The 18498-nt window shown below is 48.4% G+C and overlaps 1 protein-coding gene across 4 annotated transcripts in view; it reads left to right on the top strand.

Moving 5' to 3' along the window:
- The window catches only part of LMBR1 (limb development membrane protein 1), a 1168513-nt gene that overhangs the window by 121228 nt on the left and 1028787 nt on the right, over positions 1 to 18498 (top strand). For all 4 annotated transcript variants that reach the window (XR_011303315.1, XM_069647966.1, XM_069647967.1 and 1 more), the window contains exon 2: positions 15161 to 15233. Coding sequence is in view for 3 of the 4 variants with exons in the window: in XM_069647966.1 (XP_069504067.1) it covers positions 15161 to 15233 (73 nt within the window). In the remaining variant the exon portion in view is untranslated. The remainder of the gene's footprint in view (positions 1 to 15160; positions 15234 to 18498) is intronic.

The raw sequence follows: 18498 nt of genomic DNA, 5'->3' as shown, positions 1-18498 counted from the left end.
TCTCTGAGGGAGACTGGTTGGAGGGGGAGATGGACTTGCAACAAGCCTCCCAAGCCAGTCAGGCATTCCACTCCTCATGTAATAGAAGCATTTTAGCTCATGTTTAAATGTGGCCGCATTTTTAGGGGCAAATGATTTAATCGTTTTTTGGCTGTTGCACTGGTGATTTTATTGCATATTTTAGTATTGACCTATTTTTGAACACTTTTGTATTATTGTTTCAATTTACTAGTTGCTAGCTGAATAGCTTTTAGGTTTATTAGGGTTCGGAGGCTAAATGTAATAACCAGATGGGTAAACGCAAACCGATTGATCTACAGGGGGGACGGGTTGAGGCATGGGAAAGAAAAATCCAAAACTCTGGATGCCTTCCCAGTTTGCAAACCCAGTCGGTGTATGAACACGTCAGCAGGGATGACTTGTAAGAAAGTCCTTGTGAAGCCAGGGAGCGGAGCTGGCACTCGTGAGATCTTTAAAAAAGAAAAGGCTGTAAGCGTACTGGAGGAAAAGACCTCTAGCAGAAAAATGTATTGGCAGATGGGATAATCGGGATGCGGTACTTCCAGCTTGAAAGACTCCATCCAACCCAGGCCTCGCTGATCAAAACACGATGGGGAAGACCAGTGGGGACGTATCGATAGCAAACGGTATACTTAAAGATTTCATTGAGAATCGGGGCTATGGAATGGGAGAATCAATCCTTGTTAAGAACCTTGCCAAGACCCACTAACTCAAAGAAACCTATCCCGAGTATACCTATGGTGAACGACCTGCACTAATGAAAATTCAAATTCTTAACATAAATAAAGTATTAACAAGATTAGAGAACAAAGTGGGCGTGATCTTGTGGCAATTAAGGTGAGGAATTCAGATAGCAGGTTTTGAAATCCTCCGACAAAACAGTTACCAGCGTGCCCGAGCAGTGAAATGGAGCCTGGCAGGGGTATCGAGGGGGAGACTCGAAAGCCAGAAGGGTTCAATTGAAAAACACAATAGGAACCTCCCTAAAAGTGACTGGTATAAACCAGGTAGTAGGGAACGCCTTAACTAATTGTCCCACCAAAATAGTTGATTTGATGGCTCCCTCAGGGAAGTTGAGTGGGCCAAGGGAAATTGACAGAGCCAAGCGGAGTGGGGCTGAAATAGAAATCTGTGGTCTATCTGGACCCAGGAAATGGGGACGACGGGAGAGCGGACAACTCTGATGCACAAGCTTATTTCAGTCTAATTCTGCCCTCTCTATGCGGCACCGCTGGTCTTGGTTCCGACAAATGTGCCGAAGCTTTTCGATCCCTGCTCTGAAGACACACAGGCCGATTCATGGAATCAAAGTGCGCCGAAAAAACAGCACACGCGTGCGAAAACGTGCGATTCGCAGTGAAATAGCGAAAATCGCAGTGCAAGTGCGATTATCGCACAGAAAACATTGCACATCTATTCATGGAAGTCCATGCACGCGCAAAATGTGGGATGTGCGCTGAAAAAGTGCGCGGCGCACAGGTCATTGAACGCCGTGCGATAAGGCCACAGCGAATTCGCACATAGCGCGGCGCACATAACAAAAGTAGGCGTAACACGGGGCGTTACACGCAGAATGGGGAACAACTCGTGAAAATGTGGGCGTCACGGGGGAAGTACAGGAGGCAAGTGCGCAGAACGCCCACACGCTCGCCTACAACACGTATTCATGGCATCGAATAGGGAAAAACAGCGCACGGCCAAAGACGCGCACAGGCCCATACATGTCCGCCACACGAAAGCAGGTGGTAGTGTCCCTGCGCAGGAAAAAAAATGTGCGCCAAACTTCTACACGCACGAGAAGTACCACACGCGATAGGGCCTGGAGGAGCGTGTGCGTGTATTTCAGGGGTGCGCAAGAAGTTCCACACGCGATTGTCCTGTGCGCGTGTATTTCAGGGGTGCGCGGGTGTTTTCACACGCGATTGTCCTGGGCGCCTCTATTTCAGGGGTGCGCGAGAAGTTCCACACGCGATCAGGCCTGGGGGAGCGTGTGCGTGTATTTCAGGGGTGCGCGAGAAGTTCCACACGCGATTGGCCTGTGTACGCGATTCCATTGGACCAAAGACCCTGACAGCGCAGGCGCGTCTGTGACGTGACACGCGCGGGCGTGTCCCTGTACCCGGGGGAATGTTACAAGACCAAAAACTGCACGTCCGAGTGTCAGCCCGCGTGATTGGAGGATAGTGTGTATACGCGGAAGTGACGTTGGACGTGTGGTGCGGTTTAAAAGGTGCGTGTAGTACGTCATTTCCTTGTACGTGCTTCCCGTGGAGAGCGAGTGGGTGAAATCTGTACTTCTTGTCGGTTCACACGCAATTTACTTCACAGCGTTTCTAGTTTGTACTCCCTGTTACCTCTGTCAGTATTTTTCTGATTTTCTCTTCGACCTGTTTCCTCAAACAGCGTTGACTTCTCCTTTTGTCCTGTCTCCTCAGACAGTGTACGATTCTTCTTTTGGCGGGGGTGTTGCCAACGCGCACACGTGCGTATTTTTCACGCTCTTTTTCCCAGGCAGACGGTGAGTCGCGCACGTATTTACCAACTGTGCGAGCCCCGTGTGTAGCGTACCCCTTCAGAGGTCATTGTAGGCTGCGTGTGACACGCATACGTTCATTTTTGTGTTTCTGGGTGCCACAGCGTAGTGCAGGTTCCTTTTCCCACGCACGTGGTCTACGAGGGGTCGCGTGCACGTCATTTTCTGTTTTAGGGGTGCCTGTGCGTTGCGTGACCCGTCGTCTTTCCCCAGGGGTTACATACAGCCTTGCTAGAGCACTTGGGTACGAATTCCATCTAGTACCCTACCCCTTTGACCCCCAATTGCCCAGGACAATTTTCCACTGCAACTCCCATATGCACAACTCCATCAGTGCCATGGCTGGGAGGCGAGCAAGTGGTAAGGGTGGCAAAGGTGGCCGAGCCTCAAGAGGTGGGCGTGGTGGGCGCGGTAGGGGACATGGCCAGGATTTGCAGACTCCCCCAAGCCCCCCACGTGTGGAGGACCAGTCAGGGACACACATCCCCCCCCCCCTCCCATGGTTGAGGGAAACGTGGCTGACACCATCCCTGCTCAGCCCTTGTTGGACCGGCCCGTTGTGGCACCTGACCTAGCACAGGGTGACTCCCAGGCTGACTTCCAGGTCGCCAAGTCTAGGCCACGTGTGGCGGCACAAGCCAGTGTCACCAGGCCACGTGGTACAGGGGCAGCCATGTCATCTGCTGCCCCGAGTAGGCGGGGTGGGGAGGCTGCAGGGGCAGCTGCAGCTCCGTCCACCCCAGCTCTGACTCCCCCAGCAAGGACAGTGCTGGTCCCGGTACATCAGACTGAGGTTCCCCCTGCCATCATCACACTTCAGCTAATGCCTGCAGAAAGTCATGTGGTCAGTGTGCCATCGCACACTACTACTACACAGTCCACCGGTGCTCCTGCCTCTAGTGTCCAGAGCGGTGTAGGGCACTCCGGATCCCCACCACCCACAAAAAGAAAGAGGAAGAGTGCTTGTCCAGTACAGGCTGATGACCCCGACACGGCTACACGGTCCGGCACGCCAATGAAGCCTAGCTTCAATGATGCCGAACTGGATGCACTTGTGCAGTGTGTGTCCGAACATGACGCCGAAATGTTGGTCACTTCAGGGTGTAGGATTACACCTGCTCGACGTCAGGCACACTGGCAGTCCATCGCGGACAGCATAAGTGCCCTTGGGTTTATGAGGCGCACAGCTGTTGAGTGCTACAAGCACTGGAACGACCTTAAGCGTAGGGCAAAGAAAAAGCTGGCATTAAGTCATGCCGCAACTCTGGTGACTGGAGGTGGGTCTCCACAAGAGGACATAGAACTCACTCTACATGAGCATGTTGCTGGGACCTACGTCACAGAGGAGCAGATCCAAGGTGTGGGAGAACTGCCAGATTACGAGGCATTGTCCGGTGAGTGCACATGCATGTGTGTGTGTGAGATCCATGTGTATGTAGTTTGTGGGAGGGGATCTGGTTGAGTGCCAGGTCAGGGTGTGTGTGCCTGAGTGTTTTGTCCCACCCATGTGCTTCATCCAATGCATTCTGCGCCCCGGTATTTGGGTATTACAGTACCCCTTCTGGCCACAGTAGGCGTTTTGCACTACATTGCGCCAGTTGCCCTTGAAGTGGCATCTTACTACCACATTGTTCCGTATTTAGCTGTGTTCATTCAGGCTGATTGTAGGAATTCACCTAGTTCTACTGCGCATCACTCTGCCCCATTGTCACATATATGACATGCCCATGGTACATGCCATCTGTGTGATGGCATGTGTCATGTATGTATATTGGACATGCCACTCACAGGCCAATGTGTGATGGCACTGCTGGCCAGCATGCAGCTGATGTGTTGCTCTCCCATCTTGGTGTCATCAGTGTCTGACATTTTCCTCCCCTTCCAACTCATGGACAGTGCATGCATGGGAGGGTTATAGTCATGTGGGACATGTGTAAATCAAGTACTGGTACTGTAGCTTGTCTGGCCTAATAGCGTGCCATGGTGCTAATGCCTGTTTCCATTTTTTGTGTTTCTTGTTTTTGCAGAGGATGACGCACATGATGCTGTTGAGGGAGAGGAGATGGTGCAGGCCCAGGAGGGATCTGAAGCACGACCAGGCACCAGTGGGGGACGTGGTCTGGTGGTGGGGGAGAACCCTCTCTTGCTGCAGGCCATACTGTCCCGGGGTGTCGCTGGCTGCATCTCCCCAGAACTCTTTTCAGGTGTTGATTCGGATGAGGCCTATGTGGATTCGCAGGTATGTGTTCATGGAAGGGATACTGTTCTGTCCGACCCACCTGTACCAGGGGTAGAGCCCACTACGGGGATGTCAGTGTTGGTAGGTGCGCCTGTGGTGGTTACGGATGCAGGGACACACTCTGCAACATCTGATCCTGTTCCTGGGCCAGCAGTTCAGAGGGGAAATGCAGTCCTGCAGCCTCAGGCAGTGCCGACACAGCAAGGCGCAGTTCGCCTTGCCCCAGACAGGTGTGGTGCCCGCCAACGCGGTGGCCGTCCTCCACCAGGCAATACCGCATGGGAGCAATCCATTTACGGTATGGCCAACCAACAGGCAGCATCATCCGAAATGATTGCTCAAGCCATGGAGAGGGTGGCCACTTCCATTGTCCCCCCAGAAAGGCAGATGGAGCTACTACAGCAGGCAACAGACTCCATTTGCCAATCAGTCAGGGAGGACATGTTGGCGTCCAACAGGGACAGACAGGCGGCCCTGGACAATCTGAGGGAATCAATTTCTATAGATGCCCAGGGACAGAGGGAAGCCCTGAGGGGAGAGGTCCGGCACCTCAGGCAGACTCTTGTGGACCTTGAGGCTTCCACTGTCACCAGGACGGAACAGCTGCTGGAGCGCGTCACCCGTACGCTCTCAGCAGAGATGCAGGCAACTCGGGCGGAGGTCCGGGCAACACGTCGGGTGTTGCATGGGGATCTCCGCACCATATCCCTCCAGAACGAGGCCTCCAGGCCCGCATGCTTGCTGCCATGGAGGACCAAACTAGGGCATTGCGTGGGCTGCCTCCCATGGCACCACCACCTCCTGTGGCAGCAGCAGCAGAGGTTGAGGAGAGCGAATCCAGCAGTGAATCTCCCACTATTTAGTAGCCGTGCAGGCCATGAGCCCATGGAGGTGTTTTTTTTCTCGCAACATTCACGCAGGTGGCTGTTGGTAGGCACCCTGTCCTCGGACCTCCTGGGTGGCCTCCCCCACCCCCCTGGCCCACACCTGGCCATTTTTGATTTTTTTTTGTTGCAGTGTGTTGCCTTGTGTGGCTCCCGTGGGCATCCACTGTATTCCGGCTGGGCACATGCAGGCTTGTTCTGAGTTTGGGTTAGATGCTTGGGTCAGTGAGACACACACCCCTCCTGCTTCCCGTTTCCATGGGCTTGCAAAGGGTGTGCCCAAGTGACAGTGAATTACACAGTGACGTTGGACTCCCATGAGCTGTGTGGGCAGTCTGTAGTCAATACTGTCTATACATTCCTAGTGCATATTGTTGTTGTATTGTGCACTGCATGGTGTATTGATGTGTGCTTGTGCATCCATGTCTCCCTCCTGATTTGCAGGTTCATTCCTCATGTCTTCACAAGGCCGTCCACTTTGGAGATGGAGCTCATGTTGTGAGCAGTGGACTTCCAGATGTGCGTGGCAACAACACTGTACAGTTGGAGGTGGTGGATGTGCTGGCATTCTCATGTTGGAAGACTACGTATCCTTTGCCTTAATACTGTCATGTTTATGCTATGTCGATTGTATTGTGGTAAGTATTTGGTCATGTGTGTTGTTGTTTCTACATTCCTGTGGGCATATTGTGTGTGGCCAGTTTCCATTAGAGACACTGTACTTTGTGACACGTGTCATGTTTGGGGGATGACTTTGTTTGCTATCACATGGCATGTCATGCCATGGTGTGTTGGGTGGCGGTGCTGGGGAGGGGTTGGGTGACATGGCACTGTTGTCATGTTGTGTCTTGCAAGGGGGTTATGATTTTAGCAGCATAGAAGTGTGTCTTTTGAACACAGCATTGGTGCTGTTTGTGTAGGTTGGGAAGCACACAATGGAACACTTCCAGATGTACAATCTCAGGCTGTTATGGTTGTGACAGTTGACTGTGCATTGACACATCATAATTGTCAGTAACAATCATCATTTATTGTCAGCTGGTATGTGCCAGGGCTGTGTGCACTCCACAGGGGTGTGATTTTATGTGAAGTAATTAGCCACGAGCTGCGTACGGGCTGCCTCACCCCGTGCCCTTTCCCCTCCCATGCGCAGTGGGCATGCATGTGGTTGGGGATGTGGGGGCACCACCATGTCCACGGCCAGGCCCCGGCGTGTTGCAACGTTGTGCAGGACACATGCTGCCACTATGATCCTGCACACTACTTGGGGAGCGTATAACAGCTGCCCGCCAGAACGGTCAAGGGAGCGGAAGCGTGACTTGAGCACTCCGAATGTGCGCTCCACGATGCCCCGGGTTGCAATGTGGGCTGTGTTGTATCTTACCTGGGGTGGGGTGGTGGGGTTCCGAATTGGCGTCATCATGTGGGTGCTGAGAGGGTAGGCACTGTCCCCTGGGGAGGTGGTGATGGGTATCATCAGTGGGGTTGTGACATTACTCAGTATCTGACATGCATGCATGCGCAGTGGCATTTATACTCACCGAGCAGCCATGTATCGCCATGCCGCCCAGCTTCTATGTCCCGGTTTAGGGTAGACATTCTGTAGATGAAACTGTCGTGGGTGGAGCCTGGATAGTTGGCGTATACTAAGGTGATGATTCCCTTGCCATCACATACTACCTGGGCGTTGATGGAATGCCAGTGCTTGCGGTTTCTATAGATGTGCTCAGTTGCCCTGGGGGGACATAGAGCCACATGGGTGCAATCAATGGCACCTAGCACTTTGGGGAATTGAGCCACCCTGCAGAAGTCCTGGGCAACAGCCTGCCTTTCTGCAGGTGTTCTGGGCAGGTATATGTGCCTGCGGACTGATGGGCGTGCAGTGATGATGATGGCCAAGACCTGGTGTAGGCAGCATGACTGTGTGGCCTGTGACACCCCCCCACTATGGCACTTGTCCGCTGAAATGATCCAGTGGCCAGGAAGTGCAGTACATTGAGGACCTTCTCCAGGGGGCTGAGTGCTTGGGAGCACAGGGTGGTTGATGTGAGGTCATCCTCCCACTCACTGACCAGGTCGAGTATTATGTGAGGTGGAAACCTGTACCTCCCATACACATGGTCATCAGGCATCCCAAAAAGGCTGGTTCTGGGTGAAAAAATCTGGCCCGGACTATCCTCCTCCTCCTCCTGCGGTATCCCACGGCCACTGCTGCTAGGAACGGTATGTTCATCCTGGCGTCTGAGCTTGTTTGTTGTTTGCGTACACTTTTATGCTGTGCGGGTGGACGTACGCCTATTTCCTGCTGGCGTACGTGTTTCCGGATTGGCCACGTTCGTTTCCATGAATACGTGTTGTAGGCGAGCGTGTAAAACTTCCCGCGCAGCCCTGGAATACCCGCACCCCGCTTCCCCAGGCCCGATCGCGTGTGAAACCACCCGCGAGCCCCTGAAATACACGCACCCAGGCCAATCGCGTGTGGAACTTCTCGCGCACCCCTGAAATACACGCCCACGCTCCCCCAGGCCCGATCGTGTGTGAAACCACCCGCGAGCCCCTGAAATACACGCGCCCAGGCCAATCGCGTGTGGAACTTCTCGCGCACCCCTGAAATACACGCACGCAGGCCATTCGCGTGTAATACTTCTCGCGCACCCCTGAAATACACGCACACGCTCCCCCAGGCCCGATCGCGTGTGAAACCACCCGCGAGACCCTGAAATACACGCGCCCAGGCCAATTGCGTGTGGAACTTCTCACGCACCCCTGAAATACACGCACCCAGGCCATTCGCGTGTAATACTTCTCGCGCACCCCTGAAATACACGCACACACTCCCCCAGGCCAGGTTGCGTGTGAAATCCGTAATACACGTTCCCCGCTTTGCGTTTCCTGTTTGCCAGTCCGGTAAACTGGTACAGGGTTGGCGCAGCCCTTTGCGATGGTTTTGCGATCTTGATGGCTTTTCCTTGCGCGAGGGCGTTCTTGGGGGCGTAACTGGCGCTGCTGCAGGGTCGCTGCGCCACTCTGCGCCACGTCTGCTTTTGGAGGTGGGAATCCATGAATACGCTGTGCGCGGAAATTGATTTTATCGCACGCGGCTGGCGCAGACATTCGCACGGGCACGCTGTGCGCCAGCCGCGTGCGACACTTTTGAGAGGAATTACATGAATCAGCCTGACAATTTCTCTTATGAAAAAGGCAACACATTTTATCAACTCCCCCTATTGTGTTGGTTTTTCAGGGGATAAAGATCTGCTTATACCAAAAGATCAGACTAGCGAAGTATTGGGAATAACATCCCCGGGGATTGTGCCACTATGGCTTTTAAGAGCCCCTTCCCGGTACAGTAATTATTATGTAAGACTCGCACAGACGCCACATATGCTCGCATATGTTTCTTCCCCCCTGGGGTTCTTTTTATAAACCCCATTGTGGGAAGGATATATGATCATCTGGAACCGGCCCATCTCTATAATAATGAGCCAGATGCTGTTGTTTTTGGGCGGACCATGGACCAAAAGCGCAGTAAAGGAATTAACTACTGTTCCCAAAACAGCTATAACTGTTTGGGGTCCCTAGAAGAGGCGGACAGAGAGGATCAGTCTACGCTCTGCTTCAGAATAGGATGTAGTATTTTGCGTGTCTGGCCTCCCCAATACCATATGAGTAAGTCTCCAACAGTTGGGTGGGATGGCAGGCGAACTCCGGATCCCTACTGGAGGATAAAAAGAGGGAGGACAATGTCATAGTAAAACTGATGATCTGGAACATTGCTGCTCTGAAAGGGAAGGCCTGCAGTTTTGGCTAGTGGAATTGTATAAGCGTCTTCCAGATATGAATGTTCCAAGAAACGTGGTCTGTACCCTATTCACTTACAAGGGTACTCTACCGTCATACTATCCCTGCTACTATGACAATTGTTAAAGGAAGGCCTTCCAGTGGTCTTGCTATTTACCTGTCGGTCAGTCTTGATCTGGTCAACGTCAGCCATGGAAAGTCCAATTCCCAATATCTGTTTCTCCTTTTAAAGCAGATTATGGAATCTAACTCTGATTTAACAAAATCCAGCTATCCAGTATTAATAGGTGGCGATTTTTTTTTATCTTAGACTTGATCTGCTATCAACCAATGAAAAAGTGGCACAGCAATTATCAAAACCGAATTTCGCAGATCCCTCAACATCAGCCACTCTACTTGGGGGTGATTCTGTTGGCTACTGGCTTAAAAGCAATAAATGGGAGGACCAGCTTGCTGTTGTCTAGTAATTAAACCTTTGAAAATGGGAGATTTACTCGATTTTATATTGATACCAGTTGTTTGGTGGGGTAGTGTCCTCTACTTTGTGGTGCCAGGGAGGCTCCAATGCAATCATAACCCACTACTGCTCAAATGGGCTGGTGGTGCGGACTTTTATTTTTGTATTGCCTTGGGAATTCATTAAGAAGGGCACCAGTGTAGTATGCTAGATGGACCAAAGTGAGGCTAGCCTACAGAACGGGGCCTCTACCTCCTATATACTAACCTGCCTACATTTGCATGCCAAACGTGAGGAGATGGTAAGGGCATTCACTCAAGTAATAAGGACTTGTCAAAAGAGAAGTGATGCATAATAAAATAAGTTAAGTTAATCTTAGCTATCAAAAACATGCAAGGACAAAAAGAAAGCACTAATAGCAGCCCTCAAGAACCCGAGCCCAGATATCGGAGATATTAGAGAGAGGAGGAATTTACTAAAAGAAGGGGGTAGATTGCGACTGAGAAATGGGTTCAGTTATTTGAGGCTATTGGGAAAAATGACAGAGTTTTGTGAAACATAGTGGCCAGGAACTCTGAGTAGGTTATGGATCTAAGGGAAGTTCCAGAACTCACCCTTACAGAACCGGGATGGATGGACAACTTCCAAGCTCTCTGTTTGTGAGGGTAGTGCTAAAGATGTTTCAGAAGCAAATGCTATATGCGCTGACAAACTGATGGGCCCCATTACAATCGAGGAGATGGCTTATGTGATCTGCAGGCAAAGGGCGTACAAATCACATGGGACTTATGGCGTTCAAAATGATATATTCCCCCCCCCCCCCCCCCCCTTAACCATATCTATGTATACCAGTCCTGGTCCAAATTTTCAATTCACTAATTTCCTAGTTGGAAAACTGTGATTCTAGACCTATTTTTCAAAAAAGGAAATCGAGCTGTCCCATCTGCTTATTGCCCTGTAACCTTGCTGGATGGTACATCCACGCTTTATGCTGGCATTTTGTTAAAAAGACTGGCGGAATGGGCACAGGAAAGCAATGTTCTTTCTAATACCCAGCTTGCTATCAGGCAGGGGATGGGTACCATTTTAGATTTGGTTAAATCATTTACCACTACCTGACTAATCATATGTTGTCAATATATAAAGGCAAAGCAACACCTGCAGAGATGTACTGGAGCAAAATTTGGTGATATGGCAATTGGACTGGCTACAGAAAATCTGACCAGGTTATTGTCAGTCCACCTCGGTCTATACGGATCACCTGGAAACCGCTTTGACTGATCTAGAGGCTCTTGTTCGCTCCAGACCGATTATTAACTTGCTGTCTTTCAAAGGTTTGAGCAGAGTAGGAAGACTTGCTTTTGTCAGATCTCTTCTTAAGAAGTTGGGTTTGGTACCCTATTTTGGTAATGCTAAATTGCTAGCCAACATATCGAAACAGACTCTGAAACTAAAGGTTCTTACTTCGTTTGCCAACAATAGAGTGCAAAATGGGTAACAGATTTCATGTCAGATTATCTGTCTCTTGCACCAATGATTGGGGCCTTTATGACGAAGCTGCATCTTCTAACTAAGCCAATGTTTAATGTACTGCTGGCAGTTCTGACTGCAAGATGGAAAGCTGGAGCCACTTCATGCTCTGTATGCGGGGCACTTTGTCATCTTCTGCCTTAACTATTCCGACATCAGGGCAGCGTTGCTACTCCGCATCCTAAGAGATAACGATCTATGAAATTATAGACCTGCAAGCACCTTCCTACTCACTCACTTGCTTGTAGGTGAGGGTGGCATGTTTCTTTAGCCAGCTTCCTGAGCAGGGCTTGGTTGTAATCAAAGTGTTGCTGTTGTTCAACTCAGTTTGTCTTGAATGGTTGTTTGTTGCCCTGTACAAATGTTCCTGCTTATTGTCCAACTCATTCATGGTTGGGATGTAAATTATAACTGATGGCTTGCTGTTAGCTGCTAACTGCACTTTTTTTGCACTTTCTCGCTCATTGCCTAGCTGTGATAACCATGCTGAAAGCACTCTGATATTATCTGATAATCTAATCTTATCTGAGCACAGGATCACTGTTATTTGTGTAACATCCACACTGTATTGGTTATTTTATTAATGTTTAAACAATTTTACATATTCCTATTATTATAATATGGCTTTCATATTTCTGTACTTCTATTGTAATACTTGTATGTTTTTTGTTGTTTGTTTTTTGGATCATCGATCTGAACTAAACAAAGTGATTGATTGAACTCAGTCATCTGCTCATGGCTTCAGCAACCTTGTGCTACAGTTTTCCAGAATGTTTGCTGTTTATTAGAATGCAATACCTCTGCATCCCAACTCTTGGTGATGTCGGTCTTTTTTGCCACAATCTGAAGCCAGAACCCAATGAAAATCATCCACACTTGCGTAATCGATAGTCTAGACCGTTTTGTTAGAGGAGAGCCTTGGGCTAAATAGGGATTTAAATGCAATGGTAAAATTATCTGTCTCTGGCTCTCTGTAGGGCCATTGTTGGCTGAAGAGAATAGCTTGCACAACCTAGTTTTAATAATTGGCTTGTTCACTAATGAAAGATTGTCATTTGTGATCAGTAATTATAATTGGTCTCCCATGAAAGAGGCGTCACCTACTTACATAGTAGGGTGTCAGCCTTAGCCTTCCTGTGCCCCCTTCCAGGTGAGTACGGGGGGCAGTGGGTGGCTGGTGGCACAGGTCCATTAAGCCTGTCCAAAAAAGTTAGTAAAGTAGCACAGCTCCATTAGTTTGGTTCGCAGACACCAGGGAAGGAGCGTTTCCATCTTACCTGAAGATACATGTGCAAAGTAGTGGTCTGGAAGCCTGTACACATTCGCACAGCTCATTGTCCAGCAGGCAGCAGATAGGAGAGACTGCATGGATTGCCACAGAGTCGCTTTCAGCAGTAGAAGTAAATCCAAGATGGCGCTGTATGCCATTGATGTCTTTCAAATCATGCAGCCCCTGTTAATCATCAGATAGATCCTAAGGTACGTAACCAATATCTGGCATGGGCTAACAACATGATGAATGAAACTAGAAATCTCAGGGGATAAATTAATCACCAAACGGAATTTAAGTAAAAAGGGGGAATAACCTATCTGATGAAGGCTTATATAGGCCTCCCCATCCTAGGCTGTATACGAGGGGTTGTGAAAGAAAGTAGAGTGTGAATATCCCAGAGAGTAGACCTTTTTGGTACCACTTCCTTGGTAATACCGTGGAGAAAAATGGTGAGAAGGGGACTGACTGCCTGGCAAGAAGCAGAGTTGTGGAGAAACCTAGAATAGTGCCTGAATCAAGGGAGTCCAAACCCTAGCGATTTGGAAGAGGAGAATGAGTTCCAAGTCACTGAAAGCCGTAAATAGAAGTGCTTTCCAGAGTTGCACCGAAGCACCTCCTGATTCCCTAGGGGAATTGCTAATCCATGCTCTTAACGCTTCTCGCCAGCAACCCCATGGAAACCAGTACGCTAGATCGATGCTCGACCCTTGGCAGGAGGGTGTCATAATATTGTCTGTGTGAAAAGCCCACTGAATGTGAAAAGTAGAAATATCCATTGACCTGTTTATCCTGATAAAAACCCAAGATCCAGAAGGTGTCTGTTGTGGATCCTGAAAGAACCTAAGGTTTAGGAGGGACCTGTTGTGAACACACCAACCAACTCTCCCAATTTCTACGATGCAAAAGACTCCTGAATTTCCAGCTATAAATGTTGATCTATTTCCACTTTCTTACACCTAATTACTTTCTTCCAAGGCAAATGGGGGAGGGAGGCAATACATCTCCCTCATTCTGGTGCTAAATCTACTGCTTAACTGTTTTAAATGTATGGTTATGAATACTGTGAGAAGTCAAGGTCCAGGAGGGACTTGAGATTCCTGAAAGAGAATCCAATCCAAGGTCCAGGAGGGACCTGTTGGGGATTTTGAGAACCTATGGTCCAGTAGAGACCAATTGTGAGCAACCCAGGATCTAGGTGAGGCCTTCAATGATTCCTGAAACCCGAGGCTGGATAAGCTTATAATTGAATTGCTGTTCCCAAATGAGTGCGCTTTAGAACACATACATGAGGTATGTGGTGAGAGCAGAGAGGTGAGGGCAAGTTTAGACTGATTATTCTTTCAGAAGTCTTTCCAGGCACTGCTGTTTGTTTTGCTTGTGATTAACCTAGTGATTGGCTTTTGGAAATAGAATTTGTGAACACTTTTACGTTATTCTACCCATAGCCAGTGTGCGTCAGTGCGATATCAGCCCAAATCAACTGTTCATTGCTGTTATGCAATGAGCGACAAACCTTCTAAAGTATTTTAATGTGGTAACCCTGTAATCTTAATCAGAAAAGGATATCCAAAAAACTGGGTGGACCGGTTTCAGTGGCGTAAGACGCTTCACCTTCCTCAGGACCAAAACGCAACCGCTCTTCCTTAAAGTGAATCCTCCTGTTTTCATCGATAAACGCAGGTGGCTGGTCAGTAACCCAAATCCAACCTTTGCGGCCCCCTGTAGCTCGAAACTCTGTCTTGCGCTGTTACTCCCCTTCAATTTCACTCCAAATCTCCATCTACCCTTTCTGTCCATGTATTCAATGGTTCTCCTGCCGCTTGTAAAATAAGGCCAAACTGATAATTTTGAAATTTGCTATACTATGTTTTCTTTGTTTTTGGATTAAATTTTGCTGTGACTTCATAAGGACTTTTTGTATTTAATAATTAGTGTGTATGTATAATTATTATAATCTCAGTACTATCCCAATTTAACCCATGGTTAAAGGGTGCTCAAATAATGTAAGCTTGAAAATGACCAGAGTCATGTAAGACATTTTATCAAATATCCAAGGTTTCAATGAAAATGCAGTCCATTCTGTTTTCATGCGCAGACCTTCTGAAGCATTTTACAGTCCTCTTTATCATTGAAGCCAAAGCACCTTCCAGCAGATTTTCGTTGCTTGCTGCCTCCACTGTTGTCTATTTTAGAAGCCTATTTTACTCAATGTTTTGGAGAATAATTAGGCAGCTACGTTTCTGCACTGAACTGCTTAGACTATTTAGACATCCGTTGTAGGCGCCACTTATTTTTGCAGCGAAAACGTAAAAGCTGAGCTTCTTTGGGAAGAGCTTGCATTTAAAGGGGAAGAGTGCTGCATCCTTCACTGTAGTCCTAGGCAGATCATTGCCTCTAATGCTTTACATTTGATTTCTTTCAGATCTGCTTTCTTCTTTTTGCCATCCTGTACATTGTGTCCTACTTCATTATCACAAGATACAGACGAAAAGCAGGCAAGTACAATTTGAATTGTTTTTCTCTTAAAATGCTATTGTGCGTTGGGACACAAACTGATGCCCTTATCAACATCTTTTGAAAACCTTTTTTTTCTCATACATGATTACGTTTTCTTCGTTTCAGTCTCCTCGTACTTCTCTCCCTAATGAAATAATTTTCAATCTACTGACTGCAAATATTGTCTGGTCCCAAGAAAGCATTGAAAAAAATATAGAAGCCACAAGGCTGAATCGGGCCAATCCACGCTTTCTCCTATAGGTGCTGCCATGGCTAATGCATAACGTGCACCTCGTCCGTCCCTCAGCTCAAAAGGGTTTATTTTACAAAAATATTTGCCAAAGGTTCTAGGTGGAGTGAACTTAAGAATGGGAGAGGCTTGAAGTCCAAGATGAGAAATTCCAGCTTGCTTAGGGGGCTGTAAGAAGTCACCCTGCCCTTGAACTCTCTCGAGCAGACTTTTGTTTTGTTAATGCCCTGAACTGGTCTTGGCTGAGTAGATGCTTTGTTGCTGTTGGGTGAAGATATTGTTCTCCGGGTGATCCGTCCAGCCCTCGGGGCTGAAGGAGCCCTCGGCCATTGAAAAGCCGGCCACTGTCGGATGACTTCACCAAATCTCCCGATGAGAATGGCGGGGTACAGGCCCCACAGTGCTGTTGACACTCTGTCATAGTCTTCGTAAGCAGTCGAATGGTAGATATCCTACCAAGTGTGTGGGTCCTGTTCTTATACCCTTTCACTATACCCCGACCTCACTTTGACTGTCCCATCTCCTCAGCTGATAACCTTTTTCCTACTACCTCTGTGGCCACCATAATCGGGCCCTCTTCACCTCCCCAATTTGGTTCCAGCCCTCCTTTTCCATTTTCTCCTCTTCTTCTGTTGGGAGCCTCCGTCCTCAACTCCCGATTTTTATGATCTAACAATTCCCCCCACACCAAGTCTTTTCTGGTTTCTTTACTTCTTGAATCCTCCTATTTATTTCCAGATTTTGTTCCATTCTTGTCCTCCTCAAAACTTCTTATGTCTTACTTCTGTCTCCTCCCTTTTGTCTGTCTTGTGTGTGTCTGGCTCTCCCTTAGTCCCCTCACACATTTTCCCGACCTACTTTCTTGTTTTTTAAAAAAGAAATTTGATTTGGTTTTTTTGTTTCTCCCTTCCACCTCTTTTCTCCCAAAGCCCTATTTTTAAAATGTTCTTCAATGCTTTACCTCCTCTCTTGCTTCTCATTTTTATTCCTTCCTCTGCTCTTGTCCTCATTCTCCTTTATAACTCCTCCCTTCTCCTCCTCACCATTCTGTTATCCTTTTTAACCTGCTCCTTCTCCGTCATGAAACACGCTCACTTAGCACAGAGCTTTTATAGGCATGTGGGTCACACACCCTGGGGCCCATGAAATCTGAACTGCACTCAGCTGTGCAGCTTGCTGAACTAAGCTCTGTAATTGGTCCTCGCAGTTAAAAACTTGTTCAACTATTCCCAGTTTATCTGGTCGGCTGTGCAAGGAACTGCTGATCAAACCCTTGTAATGGCTGTCCGCCATCTTGTTTATCTCCATTCCACTGTCGCCCCCCCCCGCCCCCCTTGTGTAGCTGCTGATAATCTGCTGCTCCAGGTCGCTTCCCTGCCTTCAACCTGTTCCCCCCTCCAAGTTTGCAGGCCTGAGTGGCGCAACTGGTAACTGTCCTGGGAGCATTTTGCAATGAAATCATTTTTAAATGTTTGGGTGTCTTGAACTACAGGACCCAGCCAGCCAGCCGTCTTTTGTTCCGAAGCTGTCCTGCTGCCATTATCTGCCGATTTTTGGTGTTGAAACGTTTTAAAAAGACAGCTCCTTGCATCAGATTCTTAATAGAATAGTTGATAGAAAGACAATCCTTCCTCTGGTACCCGCCCCTGTTCAAGCCATTCAGACCTTTTATGGGGCAACTTGGTCATCGGTCTGAGTTGAATACATGAGGTTTACAGGGTTGAGACTGCCTTAGTAAAGGGTTAGGAAGACAATTGGCAGAAGGAGAACTCATTTCACTGTAGTGGTTGTGGGGGGGGGGGAAATCATGATTTGGTTGAGCAATGCTTGTTGTGCTGGTTTCCTATTTTCCTAGTCTACTCCTCACTGCTATGATGGTCTTACCTTTCATCCCCTTCAGGTGATTCCCTTCTGCTAAATTCCAGGCGCCCTCAAGCATGGCTCTGGAATTCCTTTTCCTGGAGTTTCCCCCCCAACGCTGGGTGTTGACTGCCCTCCTCTCTCCTCCCCCCACTCCCCCCAATCTCGGGGTCCCCTAGGGTTTATGGTTTTGGCACTTTGTCTCAGGCTGGTAATGAACCAGCAGGAGGCTCCTCCGTTACATTCTACTGCCCCTAAATCACAGAGCGGATAGTGGAACTTGGCCCCCCACATTCACCCCAGTCCCATCATGCAGCCTGATATATAGGGCTTTATCACAGTGACCAATGTCCTACTTTGTCGTCTGTTTTAATGCAGTATTTATTTTGTTATTTTGATTACTCGTAATTCTGACGTAACTCTGTGCCTTTTTGTCACTTATTGGTGCTAGGTAAAATGTATTGAGAATCACCTGTATGGTACTGTAGGTTTTTTCATGAATTTCCAATTATACCAGGCATTTTCAAGTTCTCAAACTTATTTTACTATATATATATATATATATATATATCTTCAAATGGTCTTCAGTAGGTACGCTTAATCAATCTCTCTGGCTGACTACTAAAAGAGTCATGTGTTTAGGACTTGGGGATCCTATGACCGATTTGTGCATTATATTCTATGCAATCCGGCTCATCGGATGCATGACTTATAGAATGTCCTGGAGGGGTGGAGCTGCGTTGCACTGCAGAGCTAGTGGTGGCACAGAGAAGAGAGAGAGAGAGAGAGACACTCCGGTAGGCCAGCTTTGGAAGGTATGATACTGCTGAGACACAGATGGAAGGAAGACGGTCATATCTGGTGGCACAACCATGCTGCAGCTGTAGTGGGCATGGGGCCCGCGAACAGACGCAGAGACCAGCAGGCAACAGATGAATAAAGACTCCAGGGCAAAGACTGCTGAGCATGCCGTAACAGGCAGAATAGTGGAAACAAACCCTCACAAGAAAAAGTCAGGAGGACAGCATCGGAAAGGGCGATATTGCTGAGACAGAGAAGGACAAAAGACTTTCTTGCCTGTTGAAGTAACCACGCTGCAGCCATGGTGGGCTGGGGGACTTCAAACAGATGCAGAGACCAGCAGGAAATGGAGG

This window comes from Ambystoma mexicanum, chromosome 2q, assembly GCF_040938575.1.
Source record: "Ambystoma mexicanum isolate Mex_15411 chromosome 2q, UKY_AmexF1_1, whole genome shotgun sequence".
Taxonomy (NCBI): Eukaryota; Metazoa; Chordata; class Amphibia; order Caudata; family Ambystomatidae; genus Ambystoma; species Ambystoma mexicanum.
This window is presented reverse-complemented; position numbering and strand designations above follow the sequence as displayed.